This window comes from Lingula anatina, chromosome 2, assembly GCF_051362555.1.
Source record: "Lingula anatina isolate TDL-2025a chromosome 2, LinAna3.0, whole genome shotgun sequence".
Taxonomy (NCBI): domain Eukaryota; kingdom Metazoa; phylum Brachiopoda; class Lingulata; order Lingulida; family Lingulidae; genus Lingula; species Lingula anatina.
In genome coordinates, this window is record NC_141768.1 from 44,653,124 (window position 1) to 44,678,660 (window position 25,537).

The following is a 25,537-nucleotide window of genomic DNA, read 5'->3' on the forward strand; positions in this document are numbered from 1 at the left end:
ACAAAAAGTAATTTCCAAATTGTGCTTCCCCATTGTCCAGCCTGTGGGGTGGCCCTGTTTTCTGTCGTCAGTCCACCTTGTTTAGGTAGGCTGTAAGACTGCGTTGTTTCGATACATCTATTATTCTCTCGTCCGCGCTCTCCGGCGCCCCACTCTAGGCCTAAGTGTTTGTTTTTATCTTCCGTTGAAACTTCAATACACGGGTTTTGATTGCTTGAACAGACAAGTCTTTTTCAAGTGGTTTAGTCGCCTTTAGATGCGTGATGGCACAAAAGTTTCCTAACACCGATGTTGTCTTCTTAAATGAGATTAAAAACCGCGTCTACATAAATATGACAAGTTAGGTACAACTGTTAATTCTTAGGCAAACACGAAGAGTTTCCAATCGAATTAAGTTAATAAAAGAGGGTCGAACTACACCTTGCTTCTTCCTCTTGGGCATTTTTACTCAAAGTTTTGAATAGGAAAGAAAAGAAGCCATTTCTTTAAAGTTAAACCGAATTGTCCCATTTACAAGCAGCGCTATGGGGCTCGCGAGGGGTCCTCGACGCGCGACACCAGAAAAATACCACGCGTATTTTGGTAACAGAATATTCCCAAGTAAATACAAGGATGACATGGAAGTAAAGCAATGCCCACACAATATTATCTGATGCACCCTTGTAATGTTTATCTAGTAGGATGATTAAATGGTGGTCGACCAAGCGTCACCTCGTGCAGCCATAGGTGCCTTTCCCCCCTCACAGGTTTAAAACACCATCCGGTTATTTGGCGCAGGCAGTCTGTCGGGCGAGCTAGTGCAGTCAGTTAACCAGATTAAGAACGATAGGGACTGGGGGACAAAATGGACTTTTCGAAGGGATTCATTTGAGGACTTATAAAGCCACCGCATAGCTTCTCAATGAGTTATTTTACGACGACAAAGTTGGAGTCCAGATACGGTCACAGTGCTCCGACCATTACTTATTTATTTTATTTATTGGGAATAATTCACTTATTAACCAGTGACCCAGGCGGACAAACTGTAATGGCATACCTGGATCACATAGCAGTTCAGCTGTGTATTTTTGTCACCAGTATTTTTCTGATCCGGACTACCACGACGCAAATGATCGCAGGTGAGTAAACTCGGCTACGGATTAGTATTTTTGTGTAGCGTTTAAAATTGGTGCACGTGTGGGGATGTTTTTGTTCCCCTTTGCCAAAGAAAACACGACCTAACTTTTTAGGCTGTCAAAAGAGTGGCACGCGTCTATTATTTTGAGGTGGAAAAAAACTTGAAAACTCGAGGCACAATTCAATGGATTGTGTATATATTTAACTCTCTTTCTCCGTGACGGCCACTTGGCTGGCGAGGATGGGTGATAGATGTTCCCCGAGAGAGAGAGTCCCATCTCGGTCGACAGCGTCTGTACTACGGGGGGCCATGGACGCGTCACCTTGATGCTGTAATATTTGACATGTGCAGTTTTGCCCATCTCGACAGTGCATTAGTCTTGCCTTCAAGCCTTAAAAGCGACCCCTTTAATGGAGAAATATCGTTTGCCTTCAGCTACTTAGCGACTTTTAAAGAGACAGCAAACTGGACTGTCACCTCCAGCTGGTAAAAATACCTGAAAAGAATCCAACCGAGGGAAGATAGGTAAAATAGAAAAAATATTGTTGGCGCGCAGCGAGCTTTGTCCCGAGTCGTCAGTTGCACCTGTACGGTAAAGAGAGATCGCTTAACTATCATGTATGGGGGATGAACATGTGGTAGACATAAGAACACGATTCAGACGTGCTTGCGTTACACAAACCGAGCACAGAATGACACAACGTCCAATTGCTACATGGGGAAGTTGCAATGATCGCCAATGAGCGAATTAATGGGCCCCTATTCTATGTGGAGGATCTATTTCACTGCCCCTGTCACCTTCAACGTTTTACCATTTCTTTCCGTGACAAGGCAGCCATAAAGTAAAATTCACAAACTGTCGTTTACCCGGTTATTTATTATCATCTTTGTCCGTAATTACGCCCGGGGTGCTATTAAGTTACCCACTAAACCAGAGGTAAAATATTTTTGAATAAAAAAGTAAGGGGTCTGGTTACCATTGGGGTGCAGGTAGATCAAGAGAGCGGGCCCGGTCGTATTCAATCAGAGTATTAAGAATACCGAAGCGTGCTGTCCCTTCGTCTCCCCCCCCTTCCAGTTAGTCACAATCAGACCAGGCGTATACAATGCATACCACGCACTTTATATATATACATATATGTGTGCTGGCAGAGATACTAAGGTAAATTCCAGCGTAACAACATCAGAACGATAATATCAGACGGTCTCATCAGCCCCTAACTCACGCGGTCTACCATATAAATCACAGAAGCATCGAGCCTGATAACATTTAGGCCTTCTAGCCGCCATGCTCGATCTTCCCCCCGGTTGCACTTGATGATTTACTTAATGGACTGATTGGTCCACCACGCTCTTGATATACCAGCAAGTACCCTACAAATTGCCACTTTGAATGTGGCAAAGGTCAAAGACTAAACCACGAGAAGCTAAATATCCCGTTCCTTTTATGACGGCCCCAGCGGCTTGGTCAAATATTTAGAGTGCATTACATCGTCAATGTTTATGCCTATTTTGAGTAAACTGCATGTATGTTGCAATATCATTCCTCAAAGCTATTTGTTTATATCAGGCTCCAGTTTAGCGTGCGAGAATGAAGGAGAAGAAGTCATAGTAAAAGGAATTTCTACGGACCCGTGCATCAAATGCGTGTGTAAGGTAAGTCGACAAGTGTCATTTTTAATAAAGAAACTTTAAAATCGGAGAAAAAAAGTGGGCAGTTCTTTTCAAGTGAAATTACTCATTTTTTATTCAATGGTTGTTTGCTATACCTTTTAGTAGGATGAAAGAAAAAAGAACAGTTGTGGAAAACAAGTGAAGGTTTAAACTATCACACGCAAATTACACATTTAGTCTTCTCTGGCCTTCACTTGCCCCCATTTTAGCATTGCATGACATCTCTTGCTTTTCCCGCGCGGGGAAATATATAATGAAACAATCTCTAACCTTTCGGGGGCCGGTGTTAAATGCGTGAAATTGTCCTCATTTAATACGTATCATCTGCACATATTTTATTCCTCGTTTTAACTGGCAATTTACGTCCATTTTCCACCACCTTGTAATTTGTTTTGCCCATTGTGCTTTAATGGTCGGGTTTAGTGAAAAGAACACACAGTTTTTCACCCCATATCTCAGCCACGGCGTTGTATCACAGCAAATCTCAAGTGTTCGGAATCTATTGTGAGCCCCAAGGGATTAGATCGTCGCGTGCCAGTAATTCACGCCTAGTGGTGAAGAGCCGCGCACTATCTTTACACCGTTAATTGAATGTTCAGGTGAAGAGAGAGCTTGTTAAGGATAAGAAATAGGGGGTGGGGGTGACTTCACGGGTTACTTGGCGCAGGAGGAGGCAAGAGGTTATTAGCGCATCTCTTATTGCGTCTAATTTGTGCTCTCGCCTTTTGGTTGTTATGCTTTCTAGGTATAACTTCTGTCTGTAGCGTAGACACAGACCGTTGCGTCGAGCACTATGTGTGTGACAGTATTGTTTCTCCCGTTCGCTTATCACTGGCGACCCGCGGGAGTTTCGGGGCCCTTGGATAATGTCCCTTGTTTGGCTCCCAGTGTCGCATAGGGGGGCAAGTTAACAACCTAGACGGACTGTCTACAACGGGACAGATATCAGTTCATGATAAATGCGATCATGCCTGGGCTAAGATAATGGGGAAAGTCTAGTAAGGTGTGGTAATGGTCGACAATATAAACTGCCGATTCACAGTTTTAAGTCTGGAAATTGGCACACGTATTGTGTTTGATATATGTGTAGGGAGATACATAGACAGACATACATAAAGCTTATGATGTAAAACACGTGCTAAATGTTTTCTTTATTTAAATTTCCAAAGGCGATTTCTATACAGGCGATCAATTTTCCCAATTTACAAGGCCTCTCGGGCCCGTGTATTTCGCTGATCTAACAATCGAATACAATCGCTGAGAACATACGCGTAGCTTTGTCAGCACATCGTGTTTGTAGAATGAAGCACACTTGTAACTTCTTTTAATCAAACACGGGGAAATCCTTGCCGCTAGCGATTATAAATACCCCTGAAAGGCCGAGGCACAATTCCCTGGGTAGCAGTCAGCCGACGGGTCGTAATGTTGTATTTTTTGCTTTGTTGATAATGTCCAGAGAAGTGTTGACCGTTTATTGAGTGGTCAGCCGAGGTGGGAATGTGGTCATTGTATTGCGAACACTGGGACACTTTCCATCTCCGCATTTGTTTGACTAAGCGATACTAATTCCTGAACTGAATTTACCGTGTGTATGTTAACTTATGAGATTTAGAGAAGATGTAGTCAATTTTATGGCCTTTATTAGGCCCAAGTAATTACTTTACGAAGGTAAAGAAAACATCTTGCCGGAATCTAATTTATAATCAAAATTATTAATCGCATGTCTGAAATAGGTGTATTATTTTTTGTCCCGTAGAGGTCGGAAGCAGGTAGATTATTTATGTTGCCAATTTAATCTCAATTAAAATGAAATAGGCAGTTCTTAAAGACAATACTCCTCCGACAGAAATTGCCCACAGCATGCACATTGGTTATTTAGAAAATATTTATGTAAACTAGTGGTTCAGACGCCTTTCATTTTCTTCCCAATCCAGAGAGTATATATGAACAAAAGAGGCCCCGCCAAAGCGGTCGGGAGTAGCACTTCTGACTTTGTTCAAAGTGTTTTACGAAAATAAATAATTTGAATGAATAATTAAGAAAGGAAGCAATATCAGAAAACGTACTCAATAAACCGGATAGTTTTGTGACTTCTTGCTCAAGTCCTTAATTTTTTTTACTCTTAGTAGGAATAATTCTTATTGGAGTTGACAGAAAGCATTCATAAACCCTCTAATAGAATTACACAAAAATTCATCGGGTTTTTTTAAATTCTTACATATCCAGTCGGTAAGGATGTTGTAACTGTGAACCGCTTCAAGTCGAATTTTCAAACAAGTCTGTCAAACACAAAACGGAACAGATGTTGCAGCTAAGCGGTGTAACAGCAGTAACTTTTCCCAAATCAGCATGGATTCGGATAAAAATTCTTCTCGTCTCTTATCACGCGTAATGGCCATTTTTTTGATGGAGCGCTTCCTTTTCAACCTTTGAAAACCGAAGTGGTTGAGAAAATTGTAAGGCACGGGGATGTTTTACGGTGCGCATAAGGACTCCAGACACACAAGGTTGTACTTCAGGAATTTATAGCAGTCTAGATGAATAAAAAAGACAGAAAACTAGCTGTCTGGACAGTACAGGAGCGTGAGCAGAGTGCTTCCTCACACATCTCACTAAATTTTGTTCTATGTACGCTACAGGCCGTATCGGTGCACCGAGCACAGTTTCTTTTATTACACAGTAGCATCACCGGACAGTGGTCATCAAGTTTAACAGCAGGCAAAATTTGCTCGATTTTTCCTCTGAGCTCCGAATTCGCCTCTATAGTAGAGGGCAATAGGATTTTCCGGGCGACTTGACCATGCGCCGGCGACAGCTACGTGTTGGCACAACCTATGGAAATAAGTCGCGATCGTATGGCTCGGGTGACATAATGCACGAGGACTGATGCAGTGGAGAGAAAGACCACTACCTTGTTTCTTTCATCTTCATAATAACCTTTCATTATGGTCAAAGAATTGATTATGAGCGGTGCAATTATCGGGAAATTACTCCCCGAGTTTTCTTGCCCGGTCGAGTGAAAGGCGGCTGTCATAGCGCGGTTGATGCCTCTAAAAACATAGTAATGTGGAAAGACAGGGACAAGCTCCTTGACAGTGAGTGCATTGTTCCTGTCATTATTCTCCCACCGCAAACAACGTGCTGCTACTTAACGAGTTATTTATTAATGTAATATAAAATTAATAAAATCGTACGGCACCATAATTGCAATAAAATGAAGCCGGTCTGTAGCCGGAGGGGGAAACTGGGACATCGTGGGAGATTCTTTGTCTGACACTAGCAATTTGGCTTCCCCTGGAGTCACCATTCTACCTGCCTGAAAGTTTGGTTTTTACCTAATCTTCAACGCAGCGAAAATCCAAACACGCCACAAAAGCGAGTCGATTTCTCATTGCAGTAAATTGGGTAACAGTGAGTTGACTACAGGCCGGCCGGCGATGCCCTGCGTCCACTCGGCCACCTAAACTTCCCGTCAACAAAAGGCCTTGTTTTCTTTACGATTGCACAAAATTTGTTTTCACTCACAATCTCGTTACGCGAAAAAGCAACAGTATTTATTTGATCTTTGCCCGCTTTTTGTATCATTACACATAGTGATTTTCTTGACTTTTACCCATGTAGCCAAACTCGGTCACGGAGATTAGTTTAGATTTGTGATGGTAATAACAGGGGGATAATAATTTCTCACTGCATAACATAATCTTAGGACTATGTAACAAATGGCGACTTTATTTAGAGAGAAATTGGTGTATTTGTCCTTCTTTCACGGCCCCTATTTCCTCTTGCATTGCCATAATTCGCAGGCGCCACAGATTAATTGGACAACAAAGTTATTTGCAGACCAAAACAGCCGGTAATAGACAGTCCTCATTTCCAAAATTTAGCTGCATGAGACAAAGATTGGGTGATAAAGCTTGACTTCTAAAAAAAGTCCTTCTCTAACCCCCTCCATCTCGTAAGGATGACACAAAAAATAAATAAAATAAAAACGTCCACATTCAATATTTATCCAGGTGTTATCAATAAAACCACGCCTGATATCAAATAGAATTAAAAGTCGAAAAAAAAAAAAGAAATACCCAAAGATGAGCAGAGGAACAATTTTGGCTCAGCAAAACAGAATCTAATTCTGTAATTACTAAATTAGTAGACCGTATTATTAAGAAGCTTTTAAAAGCATCGTCATCGACGAGTTTTTTTTTTTTTTTTTTTTCATTTACCAAGTTATGGCAATAGTGGTATTTTATTTATGTCAATTAATTGTATATTATTTTAGGGTGGTAAAGTGGAATGCGACAGAGAGAGATGTCCCACTAACACGGGCTGCTACATGGTTCTGTTCGACAAGCCCAAGGACCAGTGCTGTAATCTTTGCAAAGGTAAGAACCGAAATGACCCTCCTGTGCCGTCCAACAGGTAATAGGAACTAACAGGGACAGTTTTTCAGCTTAGGATAAGAAAGGCGCTTGAACAAGGTCGAAAACACCTTTTGCACCTGAGGTGAAAATTCACCGGCTCAGGCTATGAGGCGAAGGTTGCTTACGTCTTCCTCGCAAGACTACTTTGCTCTGTTTATCAAGTTGATTTTAGAACGCGATGGCTCTTGGCCTCATTTGATGGTTTGTCGCTTGAAGAAATGACATGATTGGTCTTGTTATGTGCTCACGCCCACATGATATATCAGCATGCTACCACTGGCATGAACATCACCTCAAGAAAAATATAATAGATTAAAAATATCAGCGTTGCAGTTTCGTAGAATACCTTTCCGTACACAAAACTGGTTATTCCCTCTTCGTGTCTGAACTGAACGGTGTGCCAACACAACGACAGAAAAATGGTACAGATTTAGTTCAAAATGACGTGCGAATTTCCATAAAGACCCAGAGGACACATTCCGAAGAAGATGATGATGGAAAAGTTGTCCCAAATCTTGCTTAGTTTGATTCCCCGTGCAGAGCGATCCCGCTGTCTCGGTTTACGACACTCACTGTTAGATACACTGGAAGATAGCGACAGGTGCGGCGTGCGTGCTCTGCTCTATTACGCTACTCGGTCTCATGAAAATTTTTTGTCCTCTTATCCGCAAATGTGTCCAAGTTGAATAATGATAGGTTTTTTGGGAATGATGATAATGGAGAACATGTGTTAAAGTGAATTTTAGCGGTTACAGCAGCAGCACTATTACTTGTATCTTGTAAGTAAAATATTATCAGTGGTAGGTTTTTTTTTTCTCAAATCAGCCATAAAGACACCTTAAGGTGATGAAGATTGATGGTGAAACTGGGTGTGCGTGCAAATGGAAAGACTTAACTTTAATATAGGTCCCACTTAACTCTCAAGGGGTCCTGGGTTTTAGGGATAAGTGAGTCTACTTGAAGAATTTTTACGACTTTTTGCAGTTCACACTACCGCAGCGCCACCTAAGAACAACACATTTCACCAAAATTTATCCTAAGAAAATAGTATACTTCTTGAAATTGTATTTTAACCGTCTATCAACACAGACTCGTTAATGTAATGAGTGTCTGGGCATCTGTCTCGGAACATTTAATGGCTTAGCTTGGTCACTTACGTGAGGCGACTAATTGGTCAGCAAGGTACACGGCCACCCAACGCCAAACGCTTAAATTGAGTGCTAATGTCGCCGTAATCTCACGTCGTCATGTTAATTGTCCAACCAACAGATCTCTATTCATTTTGATAATAAGTGAAGGACAGTTGGGATGATGGTTATTTTGGATATTGTCCACCTGTCAAAAAAGAGAGTGACCTGATGTGACTTGAGAACCACAAGCGACAAGATAGTCGTTAAGTACAAAGAAATGACATAAAACATACGGACCTGAGATACGGAAGGCAAAACGTTTTAAGATAGAAATGCCTGAAACCAAATACTCCGTTCTCACACACACAAAAAATAGCGTAATTCTTGTCATTGTATTGCATTTCTCCATTCTTGTCTTTCTAAAGGGACTAAATACAGCCATCTTCTGCGTGGAACCACCGCAGCGCCTCTTAAAAGTTACCATTCAAAATTACAGTGAAATATATATCGTTTTTCTTCAACAGAAGTTGGACGCACTGTCTAAACGCGTTGCGACTTTTAAGACTAGGTTGGAATTACACCAGGTAGACAGTCACTGACGGCCATAGATAAGGTGCTCCTTTCTTCTAAAAAAAAAAGAAAAAAAGCTGCAAATTGAACAAGCATTTCAATTGCATCTTTTGTATTTTTTAAAGCAAAAATACCATGGTTTAAGAAACAGTTTTGGATGAATAAAGGTTTTAGATGGCGGTACCACCCATAATTAACTCGACCAACTTTTTCAATTCCATAATCCGTTTAGTATAGGTGTTTCACATAAGACCCCGGCGAGTCATAATTTACAGTATTGATATGCTGTTGCGTTATAATAGAAATGAAGAACTTTCTCACTTGGAAAATAAATAAAAATATTTTGCTGAATTTTCATATTCGGGTTATGGTAAAAGAAAATGGTGAAATTTTCCGAACGAAGTGTAATGGTATCAAAAATTGACTGCATCTTTAAAGCAATGCACAATATGACTTAGTTCTGAAGACAATGTGAAATTAATTTTTCCTGTTATTACATTTTAAATTTTGCTTTCACAGGATGCACGTACAAAGGAAAAGAGTACCGGAGTGGCAAGGAATGGAAGGATCCGGCAGATCCGTGCCAAGTATACCACTGTTCTGTACGTATGAAATATTCCAAAGAGGATCGATAAATTTGAAAACATTGATATGTTTTTGTATATGCACGTGCAGTGTGTGTATGTGTGTGGAAATATTTATTTGTTAAATTTACATAAAATAGGATAGAAATATACAGAATTGAATATTGTTTTTAACCATCCCTAAATATATGAACACTAAATTACTTGGTGGACTTTATCTTCATTATCATTATTATCTTTAGTTTATTGTCACCAAATTTTCTATCAGTTTTGTCTAAATGAAGTCTTAAATCTATTAATGAAGGCGGGAGTAGTGACAGCCACAAGAAGACAGTGTTATGCGCCGTGTTCAAACCCAGTCCCAGTGCCAGGGAAATGTTGTCCCCAGTGCAACGGTAAGGACTTGATTCAATGTTTTGATTTCTTATCTTGTTCAATAGTATAACATTTTTCAGTTAACAAAATATGACCCTACTTTGATAAGGAACCCCCCTGAAGCATGTGGGTATTATGAAAGGCGCCTCCCAATATTTGGTGCCCTATTAGAAATAGACGACTTCGAAATATTGGGTGTAGGTCTCTTGTTCTGTGTTTTGATTTTTCATCTGAAAGTATCTTTTTCAGTTTACAAAACATGCCCCACAATGATAAAGACATTTCCCCTGGAGCCGTGATATAATATTTGGTACCCAATTAGAAATTGAGGAGTTAGTTTCTGCGGGACCCGAGGCGGGATTTTTGGGATTTCATTAGGGTCACTAATTTGGTCGTCGTCTGCTAACATTGTGAGGGGTGCATACAAAAACATGCCCAAATTGTTGTGAAACTATTCTGTTGTCAGATTCAACAAGAAGAAAATTAAAAGTCGTGTTAAATGACTGTAACACATATGAACATTTCCCTCAGGTTGGCCCCGGGTCAATTTACCTTAAACTGGAGAACGTTTCTTTCCTTATATTTATTGTCTGCCAAATTCAACGAGGTTCGTTTCTCCCGTGTGTACTAGGTCGATTAAGCATACCAGTAACAGACTGGTAAATATTAGTTTATCCATTCATCTGCGGTAAATGCGGAAACTGAAGTGGATATAGATGTTGTTACATACAGTATCAAACCGAGGAACATCCAATACAAATATTTGTCCCCCGGCGTCCCAAGGTCAACTGAAAATGTCACACTTGTATGGTTTTGGAACAATTAAATGGAGATGAAAATTTTTTCAACAATTTGAATCTTTTTTCAGTAAAACTAATTCTCAAGTTCAAGCAAACTTTCGAACGAAGAAAGATCGCCATTACAAGTCGCCAATTTAGCGATATCAAACTAAAATCAGAGATATTCCCCTTTTCCAGACCTATAGCTAGCATTTTTAGACAGGACCAGTCTGTCAAATAAATGTGTAACCATTTGCGGAAACGATAAAGTGAATGAAATTACAATTAGATGGCCCATGGACAGATAACAAAAAGGTCAGAACTTTACTGAGGGTTCATGTTTAGGGTAATCTTAAACTTCCGTTCAGAATGTCATCTCGATATCGTTCCCATTTTACGCCCTGAATCACAGAGTTAACCTCTAGTTGCATTTATCGGAAGTGGCAATAGGCATTCTGAAAATTGAGGATGGTTTCAAGTAGGCTCTGAAACTCGGGGGTGCTATTTTAGCAAATTAGTCTTCTTTTCAAAAAGAAATAAATGAAGATGCCGATAAGGAGGACTTTACTGCCATATCGTCTTAAGGAGACGACTTGAAGCCGTAGTTAAGTTTCCAGTTGGTTAAACTTGGAACCTAATGTTTAGGGAAAAGAGACAAGAGAGCGGGATCAGGTTTGTTTGATCCTGTTCGGCAGCCGGGAGCCACTTGCTCATCAACGGCACGGAATCTTTTTTCTCTGCCCGCTGAACGAAATACTTCGACAAAAGGAAGGATCAAAACATATACAGAATATACAGAATGATATCACTGCGGGCGATCTCTAGCGAGAAACACGGGACGATTTTATGTTTAACCCCTGTCATTGCGTTCAAAAAGCAGAGACCTTGGTTCATCTTGTAGGTCATAGTTTATCGGGAGACGACGAGAAAAAGTTTATCCCCGCCCCCTTGCCGTCTCAATCTTTAAGAGTGAAGAGAAAGGAGATTATCTGCAACTAATAAGTTTAAGAATGTTATATCGTCTCTATTAAATCATTTGTTATAGCATTTCAAGAAAGCCAAAAAAAGAAGAAAAGAAAAAGCCAAATAAAGCACATTGATTTGCATCCGCAATTTTTAAATCTCTTTTTAACTTGCGTAACTTAATTCACAAATCAAATGTATTCTCTTTCAGGATGCAGCGTGGAAGGGAAGATGTATAGAAATGGGCAGAGTTTTTCTCTGAAATCCGACCCATGTACACAATGTACCTGCAAGGTAGGTCGTCAAAATGTTTTAATCAAGAAAGTAAACCGAGTAATAGTATTCTGTTAGCTTGGAACCGAACAGATGAACTCCGATCTCCCCTCAACCACAACACCGAGGGTCCAACATATGTTTTATCCCAAACTCCACCAACCAAGTCCGTTGAAAATATTTCCAAACTATGCATAAATTAACTACGTATGTGGTAGTGCTTGAGAAAATGAGCGCATATTTCACCTTGTTTGCCCACGGATTTGTGTAAGAATATAAACTCAGTTTGATTATTATTGACATTCTTATCAGAAATCGATTCTCACCCTGTTGCCAATGCGCTGGTAGGTAAGCCATGTCGGTAAACACGAGGTCCTTGCAGCACTAAGCTGACACTTCAGTCGCAGAGGTTTAAAACACACTTAGTTTATCTTTTCCAAACATGGCTAAGCATTCGGGCTACCTAGCTTTAGGCAGAGTTTAATCAATGCCACGGTAATTTATTACCGAAATTCCAACAGGGAATGAAAAGGTGCGTTGGGCGAGGTATTAGTCGAGATAAAAGCGCAATTTTCAGATACTAAGGTCTCTTTTCACGCGGGTCAGCCGTCTTCCCTCGCTGCACTGCGCCAGCTGAAAGTCTGTCAAACAATAAAAAAGGCGACATATTCACCCAACAGTTGTGTGTGAAAAGCCATCTAAAGTGGAAGTCGTGTTTGTTATCAAAAGTTAATTTCTATTTGTAAACCCGACACGACGGCAAGCATGCCGATCTTGTTTGATTTATTTTTATTATTTTCAACACGTATTTAATTTTGTGTTTTTTAGAAAGGAAATGTTCAATGCAGTAAACGTGCATGTCCAGTTTTAAACTGTCCACCTGAGGTCATTTACACACCAAAAGGAACATGCTGCCCACGCTGTAATGGTAAGAATATATTTCGCTATATATCTGGTTTCTTTCTTATTTGATTTCTTTTTAATGTTTCTATTTTTGTATTCCGTGAGAACCAAATTTTTAGTTTAGTAGCATCCTTTGCGCTTTACTGAGCCAATTGTCTGCAATAAAAAAGTACTTATATTTTTGATGAAATTGTTTACTTGACCACAAAAATATAATTATATCGAAATTGTGACTGATTCTCTGCAGGTTCAAGGACGTTTTTCGACTTGGGGAAGACGCGCTGTTTATTCAGATACAAGGTGTACAAGGAGGGCCAGTACATGCCGCTGGATAAGTGCACGGGTTGTACTTGCAAGGTAATTGATAGGATATACATTTTAGCATTCAGAATGAACTAATGTTATTCTACATGTAGATTTAATAATTTGCAGAAATTAAATTAAGGAAACTCTCACCAAGTTTTTTTTGTCTTTGCAACTGAAAATGTTAATGGTAAAAGATGTTTGAATTATAAGAAAATTCAAATTCAAACGAACAATTTTCACGAATGACGCGATCATCAAATGCTTTGGAATAATCGGTATTTTATTGTCTCCAGACTGGAACTATGGTGTGTGAGAGCGAGACTTGTCCACCACTCACGTGCGCTGAGGACGAGATTATACGAGATGAGGGATCCTGCTGTGCAAGGTGTAAACCCAAGAAAAAGTGCGAATACAATGGTGTTCTTCACGAGGTACGAAAATAAAATCAAACCTTGGGCAGATTGAGATTTGAGATTTGATTATTCAAGTTGATTATTAAAAATGATAAAGACATCGTTATCGAAAAAAAAATTAAAAATCTGAAATCAATAAAAAAAGAAATAATATAACATTCAGTCAGGTAAGACTAACGTTATAGAAGTTTATTTGTTCTTTCTACGTTCTTCTAAGCTATCCTCATCCTCTGAATTATATTTGATCAATCACGACATGTTAACTATTACAGCATCGAGCAACATGGAAGCCAGATCTCTGCACCACCTGCACCTGTGACAATGGTTCCAGCAAGTGCGAGCTAGAACAGTGCAGCAACCGACTGGAGTGTCCCCCCAACCACCGCCTCCAGATGGTGTATGGACAGTGCTGCCCAAAATGTGTAGAAGGTGAGTTTCAGATTTATTATTTAAAATGTCGTCACCAGAGTTCGTTCTATTGGATGGACCGTGCACTTAAAGGCAGTAGATACAGCGAAAAGAGGCAGATAGCGAAGATGAAACCCGGGGTGTTGGTATCGTGACCCAAATGATCTGAAGTGGGAAAAGTTATGGGTTTCTGTTGTTGACAGGACCAGGGCACGGAAATATATTACTCGGGCTCGATCGTTCGTCTCTTTGTCATACTGCGTGTGTGTGTGTGTGTGTGTGTGTCTTTTGTCATTTCGTTTCGCGTGCTCCGCACGACCCGTATTAATTCAATAGTTCGGGGTTAGTAAGAAAATAAAAGACAATTGGAATAGTATACGTTTCTCCCCCCATCAAGGTAGTATTTCGTCTTTTTTCATTTTCATTTTTTTCTTTTTTTGCGTGAAGAGAGAAAATACGCTTCATTTATAAATTGGATATTCATGTGCAACGAGTGTAATTTTAACCCAAAGAGATTTTTGTGCAAACATTTTCTTACATAGTAGAAAATTAAGTTGAAAGAGAATACTTAATTCCAACATAATTAAAGACAAAACCTATGAGGGGCATTTTATTTATACAGACGTGTCTTTTTAGATAAATCTTAAAATATGACAGAAACCAGGTGACTATATCAACAACGCGTGTCAGTCTGCAAGGACAGATGTGAATAGATGATAAAATTAGAAACGAAATATTATGTACCACCAAAAATACCATTGTCCCAGCCTACGGATTTCCGACTTAGCAAATAACGTATGTGTGCTTAAGAGTCATTACGACAATTATAATCATAATCATCATCAGCGGCTTATATCTATGTCTCTGTTGAGTCGTGTTATCATGGTAATGTAAGGCAGCTAACCAGACCGCTATGGCGACCGACTTCCAAAAGAGTCGCGTATTATGGTGGCGCCAACAGTAATCATTGGCAAGTCAGTAAGTCAGGAGAGGATAACAGTTCCATGACTCTTTATGTCTGAAGACCTAATTCATCAGTCGCCTGTCTATCTGGCTATTAATTACTATAAAGAACGTTGGTTATCTGGTGAGAGACGACATGCGGTAGTTTCGAAACATAATGCATGAAGTTAATTAATAAATATTAATAAGAGTAATAAAAATGAAGAAATGAAGTAAAATGATAATGACCATAATGGTTTTTATAAATAGATAGTCTAATAAATGTGAATTAAAAAATGAAATAAGTTAAAATAATCAAAAGTGAATATTATGAATTTGGTATTCAAAATCTTTATAATGAAGTTTGAACATCAGTAGGATCGTATTACAAGTTGTGCTTGCTTTTACTTTTCTATTTACTTTCATTTATATATGTCCCTTTGTTTTATTATTATTATCTTGTGTTTGCGTGTGTGTGTTTCTCTTATTAATATTTTGTGTGTGGGTTTCTCTTATTTTTCAAATTTGGATTAATCGTGGGAAAGTGAATAACTTCTATCTGTTTGAATATAATATATTTTTTTCATGTTAATTTTTTTTAAATAAATTCAGAAGATGCAGTGTGCGCTGTCTTCGGGGACCCCCACTACCGGACCTTCGACGGGCGAATTTTCAACTTCCAAGGCACGTGTCGCTACGTGTTGGCCCAGGACTGTGCAAATAACTCCTTCTCCGTCCGCGTGCAAAACCACGCCCGATCCACCCACTCTTTCGCATGGACAAACCGAGTCAGCATCCACCTGGGAAAAACAAAAATAGTTCTCCAGCAAAATTTAGTCATTAAAGTGGACAATAAAAAAGTGGACATTCCGCATGTGAAGCTGGGGGCGTTCTCTGTAATGAAGAGCGGATATTCCGTCATCGTACGGACTAATGTTGGACTCAAAGTGATTTGGGATGGCGACAGTTACGTCGAGGTCGCAGTTCCGGCGAAATACAAAAGTAAAATGTGTGGACTGTGTGGAAATTACAACGGAATCGAAGCAGATGATTTCAAGGGTAAGAAAGGAGGACTCTATCTAAATGCGGATAAATTTGGAAACTCCTGGCGCATAGGCAGCAGAAAATCTTGTTACAAATCACACGCAAAGAAAAGATCAAGAGGCAAGAAGAACAGATACGATGCATCGTGTAACAACGATTTCACGAAGAAAACCAGAGCCGCCGAAGAATGCAGCATTCTTAAGGGACAAGTGTTCTCCCAATGCCGTTCTAAGGTGCCAGTGAAGCATTATTACAGGTCAGTATAATATCAAGACATCAATGAAATTCTCCTTGCTTTTCAGAAATAATCCCCGATAATCACCAGCAAAATTACTTCTGTTGTTATCATTATTATTAGTTATACATAGTAGTAGTAGTGTTGTTATTTTTGTCATTATTTCTGTTATCATTATCATTTGCTAAGCCCAAGTAGGGCTACAGCACTTGTAAACATGATTGTACACGAAGTATTTGACGAAGAAGGAATAGAAATTATTCAGGCCTGCCCTGCTTAAAGATATACATCAAACAATACACACTTGAGCTTTGGTATAAATACATGAATCTAACTGAATATATTATTTTTCTTCACAGGTCTTGTATTACAGACATGTGTGAGTGTCCCAGTTCTCGACAGAATTGCGTGTGTGAATCTCTGAAAGCGTACGCTCGTGAGTGTGAGCGCAAGGGCGTTAAGATTGACTATAGTCAAACAACGTGCAAGGGATCCCGGTGACGTAACTCAACCGTGTTTTCGCCATTGGAATATTAAAGTAAGCTTTGCTTTTTATGACTCATTCAGTGCTTCATTTCCCCCTTGTTCTTTTTAGAAGGGGAACTACAATTGCCCTTAAAATCGACCTTTGATACGCACATTTTTATCACTTTATTGTAATAGTAACATTAATTGCAATAACATAAACACCTGTAATGGAAAGTGAAGAAAGTAAGAATTATTACCATTAAGAAATCATTAAGAAATCATATCATTAAGAAATATCTGACTTGTTGATTGAAATATCTTTAACTCATTTATTATGAAGACTAAACACAGTAAGACTCGGCGGCATCGCAAGCATTTAACTCCCGACTGACTCAAATTATGGCGCGACTAATTTTGCTAATTACATATAATTTTCTTCACAGGTATTTTCCGACCTCGTGGTGCTGTGATGTGACGTCAGAGACCTGTGATATTTCCTACCTCACCGTAATCTCATGACCACAGCGATGATATATTACCTGGTGCTTCCCTGTCCACGCCTTTCGTGTTATTCTTAAGAAAAACATTGCATTGCGGCAGTGGGAATAACTAAATTAAAACGTCGCTTCAGGAAAATAACTTTATTCCCAGTCTTCAGACAATCTTGTGCTAAAGTAGAAACCATAGTTGGTGCTAAGCAGTAATTTTATGCCCTGTTGTTGAAAGAAAATATGTTTTATTTTATACTTAATAGTCGTTAGGATTCAATCAACGTCGCCAATGACACATCTTCTGAGAAGATGTAGTGTCACAACCGGTATTGTGTTGCTTGTCTCAGCAACTGCAATCCGCATCAATGCAGCTTAACTTGAAAAATACTCAATTTAAAGTCAGTAAGTCTTGCCTAGTATAGCTAATATGATATTGTATTGCTACTGAAATCTGAGATTTTATCAGCATTAATTTTTTCTGTAAAATATTGTTTTATTAGGAGTGTCTCCTGTTTTATATATATATATATGAGACTCATTACCACATGTACATGGATACACTTTCAGGTCTGTCTATCAAATGGATTTAGAGACTTGGTTTAATTATTTTTCATATTTATCTACAAACAATTATATATATTGGGTGATAGTCTTTTATAATTGGAATTACGGATTTGTCTGGCAGGTTTTGATTTATATTGAGATGTCAGAAACGATTTTGCTGTTTGTCAAAGAAAAAAGTTCTATGATAAAAATACACTACATGTATTGCTTTTTTATTTAACTTTTAAGAACTGATCAAATAACTTTTAATACATGTTCTGAGAAGGCCAAATGTCTTTTTAGAAATATACAATATACTGTACAGTGATCCCCTCCTCACTCTCTCTCAACATCTTAACAATACTGTAAGTAGTACATAGATCACAAGAATATTAATTTTGATTCTAAATTATTTTTATTCATGAAACAATGCATTGTAAATACTTATTATGTTTTTCACCACTACATAAATAAATATATATCCTTTTACCAACTATTACTATTTATGGCAAATTTGTACATGCCACCTAAGTATATAATATATATTATATAATATACATTCTTCTATATTTATGAGCAATTTGTAAATAAAAATCCTAGATATATATTATATGTAAGATTATCTGTATTTATGATCCACCTGTACATATCACTTACTTTTTGTAAATGTATAGATATACAAATATATTCCTTAAGCTATGTATTACCCTTGTAATTTATTCCCTCAGTGCAGCCTATTTTACTCTTCAAGTTCTAAGCATTGGATATTAGAATTGGTGACTATATATGAAAATACATTAAGTCATTCACTATTCATGTCATTCATTTTTATAATTGAGAATTTGCACAATGATGTATTTTGAGAACTGAAGATCACTGTTTACGGAATTATATAAAAATAAAAGCAATTATCAGTGTTGAAAAGTGTCTTGTATTGTTTTCCAGCTTTCTGCTGGTTCAACATTCACGTCAGCGTTTTTAATGAACAAAGACATTTAATTCCCCATTTAAAAGCAACTTGTCAACTTTCCCTAAACATTCACAATGTTTGAAAATATGAGGAAAGCGCGATTTAAATGTTAGCAAAGTGTGTCTTTATTATTTTTCTTTTTATAAGTACACTATATATAGAGAACGGCATCTATGCACTTGCCATTCTCCGCCTGCGTTATGTATTGGGATAATAAAAAAATTATTCCTAACTGCTGCAATATACGTGGGATTCAAAGCGTAATGGGGTTTGCAAAAAGATGGGGGACACTGGTGATGCCCAAAAGTTACCACGACGTGGCCGCCTGAAAAAGACGAGTGCCAGAGACGGCAGGCGGCTTTTTCTACTGCCGAGGCTACGAAAGTTTTTGTCGTGCAATGTTTGGCGATAGAGTGGCCGTGCAACAAGTAGCCTCTATTAGCAAAAGAAGGTTGTCAAAGATGGTTCTTTACCTCAAAGGAAGAAACCAGGGGTAAACCAATTATCACCACGGTAAGCTGGCGGAGAAGAGTGACATGGAAAGCAAGAGCACTCGCTTGGACCCCATGTCGAATCTTGTGTCATTTTGTATTTTCCGATGACTCCAAATTCACCCTGAACAACAGGGGTGGATAAGTGAGAGCACATCATTGGTTATCTGCCAGTGAAGACGCGTTTCCTACACATGGCTGCCCTACATTTAATACTGATATAATAACAACATAATTCATGCAAGGAAAAGCATTGGTCTGTAACCTGTAATCAAGTTCTTGAAATTACCAAATAGCATTAAAATTCGAAGTGAAAAACAAACAAGCCAAAAATCCATGTCTCATTTATCTTATGGTGCAATACTTTTGTTGCCCCCTGTATTAACAACCTGCAGTCAAACCCCTCTTTCCATATGTTATACTTTATTTAGTTCCTCGATAACCAAATCCTATCTTTTAATAATTCAAAACACTTTATATAAGAAGATATGAAAACCCATAGCATTGGCTGAACCCCCAAAACACGTAGGCTAACCTTGATATTCTTTTCCTTATGTATAACAATAAAGATGCAGGCACTCAATAAGATAACTGATTAAAACTTAATGAAAGATGCTACCTATATGATGAGTAGTTCTCCAGGCTGTCAGGTGGCTGCTCTGCGGATTCCAATACCATGAACAGGGTCTTCCTTCGTTTGTGTAGTTGCTTTTGTTCAACAAAAGGCCGAGCAATTTTTTCAATCGGCGGTCTGTTTTTTCTATTGTTTTCGTTCATAGTAGACACGAAGCACTCTAGTTCAGTAACACAAAGCGGACAATATGGCACAGGTATCTGTCAACAGAAATATATCTACAATTACGTCCTGGAAGGTATTACCAGGCACGGCAATGGCACGCGTCTGTTAAAAGCACCCATCAGTACTTGCTACATGAAAAGCTTCCCTTCCTGGTTGTTGAGGGAGAAGTTTGATGATGAACTCCACGTCAACGCCTCGTTTATGTCAGTGGCTTTGGCAGATGAGATGAAAAGGTGCAGCAATGGAGAAAGTGGACATTTAGATATTATTTTACGCGCAAAAGTGAGAAACTACACGGCGAGCGGAAAGCTTCAAATGAATTACTTGTTGAAGCTGACAGTGAATTGCAGCTACGATCCAGTGGAAAGCGGTCATTTCCTGGGGATACCAGCCGTTATGTACGAACGACATGGCGGACCAGAGGATGCCAGGTTGTTTGTTGTGGATGGAAGCAATGTCATTGTTTATTCAAGAATAGTCGAAGGGTTTCTCTCCAGAGTGTATTTGTACAATATTGACACCGATGAGGGTCCGAAGCGAATACAAGTCAATGACATGGCCCTTCAAGGGTGGGAAAAGAACTGGGTACCGATTCAGTTCACAGCTTCGTTTCCACCCTATAGTCAAAGCTCCTACACAGCCAAAGACAAGACATTTTTTCTAGTTTATTCACTATCCCCATTCATTATGTTAAAATGCGACTACGCCTCCGCCGTATGCTCCCAGCATAACGCTGTACCCGGATCAGATTTGAATAAAAAGTCTGACACGACTTTACCTGGGGACTCTATCAATCCACTCAACCCGGCTCCTTCAAAACAAAGACGAGGGTCATCATTTCTCCGGAACGGCACACCTTTTGTTCATTACAAGGACGACCTCCATATAGCACTGATTCACCGACGCTTTCGCAAAGTTTACCACGTTTACCTTGCGGTTCTAAGCTCCAGAACACTTAGTATTATATACATCAGCGAGCCTGTGCGATTTCACGCAGACCTTTACTGCATTACCATTCAGCCAAAATCTTTTTTCCCATTTGTGTATCCAACTTCACTGATATTGAAAAATCCGGATACGTTACATATTGGAGCACACGTAAATGACAGAGAAGCCATCATGTTGAGAATGACCGGAGTTCAAAGCTTAATGAACTCTCTCTTGGAGAAAGACCACCACACCGGGCTATCAGACACTGACATAAAACTCTACGTAGAGACCCACGACTTGGCGAAAAGAAGGCGATCATGTGCAAATAACTTTAGTTGGTAGCGCAATTATTACTATACTAACATTTTTTTTTTGTAGAGACCCCGTTAGTGGACTGAAAAAAAAGTATCAGAGAGAATCACTTATAAATCTTTTAACGATCCCAGAGAAAAATGTACCATACATGTTTGCACATCTGCACGAAATGTGTTAAAGGGATAATAAAATGAATTTTCCTGGAGTAAACAACATTTTCCCATACTTACCAATGGTTAATGAATCCATTTTTATATTCAAAGTTAGTCCCTGTTTCTTTCTAAAAAGGGTTTTTTTGTTAGAATCTCTTAAGAGATTATAACAGAGTATAGCCATCAATGGAGGTCATGTGGTCTGAAGACAAGCTCAAGGTTTTTGTGGTAAAACAGAATATATTTTATTTCTATGAGTTGTTCTCAATGTTTTTATTGTGAAATATAGATCTCATACAAAGAGTTATTATCCCTTTAAGTTAAATTCATATTCTAAAAGCCAGTGCAATACGCTCATGCAAATAACAAAACTACATGTAGGTAGATGTACCGATAGTTAGAGTTAAGGAAAAATAAGTAGCAATACGCTACCCCATGTAACCAAAAATTAACGTCATTTTACTGCATATTTTACTGTCTTTTGCATATTTTCCTTCATTTAAGAGAGGGTAATACACGTAACTGTCGTTTTACTGAACAAAGAGCTGAGTGAGCAGGCGTATAAACAAGACTTAGAAGGTACTCCTTGGTGTTTGTTGCACTATTCTTATGGTTGTTATTGATGGCAGAAATACGGCTAAAATACTGTTTTGATAATGTTTGTTTTTAGGATTTTTTTGGCTTTAACCAGGTTGTGAAGGAAAAGGAGCCTGAAATCTTTGTGGTATTTTTTGAGGTTGAAAACTTGAATAAGTGATAGATATAAAGCATTATAAAATTAGCGAGAACATCAAGAAAATCTATTAGGTGTATCGTTGTCAAGCTTGTAAATCTTATTTTAAAGATGTCTTAAGGGTTATCTGACAATTGTAATCATTGTGATCAAGTTGTGAACTGGATCAGTTTCGACTCGAAGCCGACGGCCCATTTTATAATGCTCCGATTTTAGCCCACATGTATCAAACACGTGTTTCTGTCAGATACGTATTACGGAGGTAAAAAGGATGTGGGGACCGTTGAAAAATCTGCATCTGACTAGGCACACCATACCCCCCTCCCCCCCCCCCCCCCCCCCCCCCCCCCCCCCCCCAGGGAACACAGCACTTGAAGGGTGGGGAGTTAAATCCCTTTGCATTCTGGTCACGCAACCAGGGTCACGGGATTGGGAAAATTGAGAAATAGTCTGGGAGCTTTTTGTTGAACACGTTCACAGTTGTTAACATCTGACAGACTAACATCTGTGTAAGTTACGCTTTTTTAAAGTCACAATCCTGTGTTTATAGATATCATTATTGCGTTAGTTGCGCTAGTAAGTGCCCTAACCCAAAATAGGTTCTTAGTAATCCATATGGCCATTGTGCTAGTTGCGCTTAACAGCGTCACAACTAAAACCGCAAGTAAATACCTATGGTAATTGAGTAGAAAGGCAGTTGCAACAGATTTTGCATCCAAATTCTATTTAAACAACTTTTAGAAAAATCTCTCAAATAGAGCTCAAAAGGATTTGAACACAATCAGTACCAATGTTTTTTCAAGGATCCTGCTTTCAATATTCCCTTTTTAATTGGAGTTACCAAAGCCAACCTTCGTTAGTAAGGAAACTGGCATCTGCTCATGTCGCCCTACTTACTTATACCAGTGTTTGTTTGAACCAGATTTCAATTTAAAAGCAAGTGTCAGGCGAACCAGTGAGCTGTATATAAATAGCTCTTTGAGTGAGTTTAGTTCAAGTTATATTTTCGTTGACTATTGTTACATGGAAATAGAACATCAAGTCATTTTTATAATTGAGAATTTACACAATGATGTATTTTGAGAACTGAAGATCACTGTTTATAGAATTATATAAAAATAAAAAGAATTGTGTTGAAAAGTGTCTTGTTTTGTTTTCCAGCTTTCTGCTGGTTCTTTTCAACTTACCATAAACATTCACTATGTATGGAAATTTGAGGAAAGCACGACTTGATTCACAGGTTAGAATGTTAGCAAAGTATGCTTTTATTATTTTTCTTTATATAATTACACTATATATCATCATCATCATCATCACTTAGATGTATTCATTCAATAAGTAAGTCTCCTCTTTCATTCCTCTCTCCGCAGCCAAATTTTCCTGTGGCACGCTCTTGTTCGTCTGACTTTATCCCGATCTTGGCGTTGAAATCACCCATGACCATGTGGTAGTGGCAGTCTGTTGTCAACTGACGTTGTACTTCTTCATACAATTGTTCTACTTCTTCATCTGATCTGCTTGATGTTGGTGCATATACCTGAATGAGTTTCATTGAGAATCTCTGATTCATTTTGAGCTTGACTGTAGCCACCCTTGCGCTAATTTGCTTTACCTCGATGATGTTCTTGCTTAGCGCCTTGTGTATCAGAAATCCAACTCCTTGTTGGCCATTTGAAGCATTTGTATGGTACAATATATGTCCGCTATATATATACTGAACAAAAATATAAACGCACGAAAGAATATGTAGATTTATTTTCATATATGGAACTAGAGTACATAGCCAATGGAATGTTTAAGTTTCAAATGTATGTCAAGTTAAATTTATCATTTAATTCTAAAACGCGTATTTCCTGTGGATGTGATTATTAGAATAGATAAATGTGTAGTAGGCTTGTCAGTAACAATTTACTGACTGCCTTGTCTGGAGCACTGCTGCATTACGTAATGTGTGGTGAATTTTTGGGTAGTAGGCCTACTCTTTGGGCTGGTCAAAGTATGACTATGGGAGAGCATGGATCAGTCACAAAAGTCTCAATATTTTGGCAACGCCTGCACTGAAGGTATCGAAATTTTGCATACAAGTAGCACGGATGTTACAACATTGTTGCTCTGCGCCAGAATGGCCCAAAACAGACAAACAAACAAAGGTATGCCCAGACTGGTGTTCCTACACAGAGACCACACCCAAGGCATCCAGAACTTACTACCCAGAAACAGGATTTAAATCCTCTCTTACCATCTATAAGTAGGAAAAGTACAAAAAAATTAAAGAAAAACGATTCGGTAAAATATTCCATATTAAATGCCAAGTCTGTGTAAAACGCCATTTTTGCATCCTCAGACAATCTAAATGAAAAACATTTATAGCAATCGGGACGTTAGACGCGTGTTCAATCAGAAAAAAATTAATTTATAAAAGTTGTAGGCCAACAGTGTCTCTACCAGGGCCGCAGATAATTTTACGTGCACATTTCTCCAACAGCAGAGAATCGAGTCCTTAGTTAGCCAGAGACATCCCATTAGGTAATGAAAAATTCATCTGTGACCCTGGTAGAACAATCCATATGAAAATAGCATTGAAATATGTAATAAAGATGCAGGTACACAATAAGATAACTGATAAAAACTTCATGAAAGATGTTATCTATATGATCAGTAGTTCTTAAGACTGTCAGGTAGCTGCTTTACGGATTCCAGTACCATGAACAAGGTCTTCCTTCGTTTGTGTAGCTGTTTCTGTTCAAAAAAGGGCCTAGCAATTCTTTCAATCGGCGGACTGTTTTTCCTGTTGGCCTCGTTCATAGTAGACACGAAACACTCCAGTTTAGTAACACAAAGCGGACAATATGGCACAGGTATCTGTCAACAGAAATATATCTACAATTACGTCCTGGAAGGTATTACCAGTGACGGCAATGGCACGCGTCTGTTAAAAGCACCCATCGGTACTTGCTACATGAAAAGCTTCCCTTCTTGGTTGTTAAGGGAGAAATTTGATGATGAACTCCACGTAAACGCCTCATTTATGTCAGTGGCTTTGGCAGATGAGATGAAAAGGTGTGGCAATGAAGAAAGTGGATATTTAGATATTATTTTACGCGCAATAGTGAGAAACTACACGGCGAGCGGAAAGCTTCAAATGAATTACTTGTTGAAGCTGACAGTGAATTGCAGCTACGATCCAGTGGAAAGCGGTCATTTCCTGGGGATACCAGCCGTTATGTACGAACGACATGGCGGACCAGAGGATGCCAGGTTGTTTGTTGTGGATGGAAGCAATGTCATTGTTTATTCAAGAATAGTCGAAGGGTTTCTCTCCAGAGTGTATTTGTACAATATTGACACCGATGAGGGTCCGAAGCGAATACAAGTCAATGACATGGCCCTTCAAGGGTGGGAAAAGAACTGGGTACCGCTTCAGTCCACAGCTTCTTTTTCACCCTATAGTCAAAGCTCCTACACAGCCAAAGACAAGACATTTTTTCTAGTTTATTCACTTTCTCCCTTC

At 38.9% G+C, this 25,537-nt stretch overlaps 1 protein-coding gene across 1 annotated transcript; it reads left to right on the top strand.

Moving 5' to 3' along the window:
- The first annotated feature begins 771 nt into the window (after nt 1–771).
- On the top strand, nt 772–18,560 carry LOC106170864 (BMP-binding endothelial regulator protein). The gene is made up of 13 exons (XM_013550858.2): nt 772–1,118; nt 2,688–2,773; nt 7,068–7,170; nt 9,429–9,511; nt 9,798–9,888; nt 11,822–11,904; nt 12,712–12,811; nt 13,034–13,143; nt 13,386–13,523; nt 13,778–13,934; nt 15,468–16,155; nt 16,494–16,672; nt 17,046–18,560. Exons 1-12 carry the CDS (start codon nt 902–904, stop codon nt 16,633–16,635), a joined length of 1,998 nt encoding a protein of 665 aa, XP_013406312.2. The 5' UTR covers nt 772–901; the 3' UTR covers nt 16,636–16,672; nt 17,046–18,560.
- Nucleotides 18,561–25,537: the final 6,977 nt, after the last annotated feature.

Bases quoted from the DNA above. Each gene is read 5' to 3' on its own strand.
- LOC106170864 (XM_013550858.2), top strand. From the start codon at position 902: ATGAGTTATTTTACGACGACAAAGTTGGAGTCCAGATACGGTCACAGT. The intron at 1,119-2,687 runs GTGAGTAAACTC...TGTTTATATCAG, and splicing joins CACGACGCAAATGATCGCAG to GCTCCAGTTTAGCGTGCGAG. The intron at 16,156-16,493 runs GTCAGTATAATA...TTTTCTTCACAG, and splicing joins CCAGTGAAGCATTATTACAG to GTCTTGTATTACAGACATGT.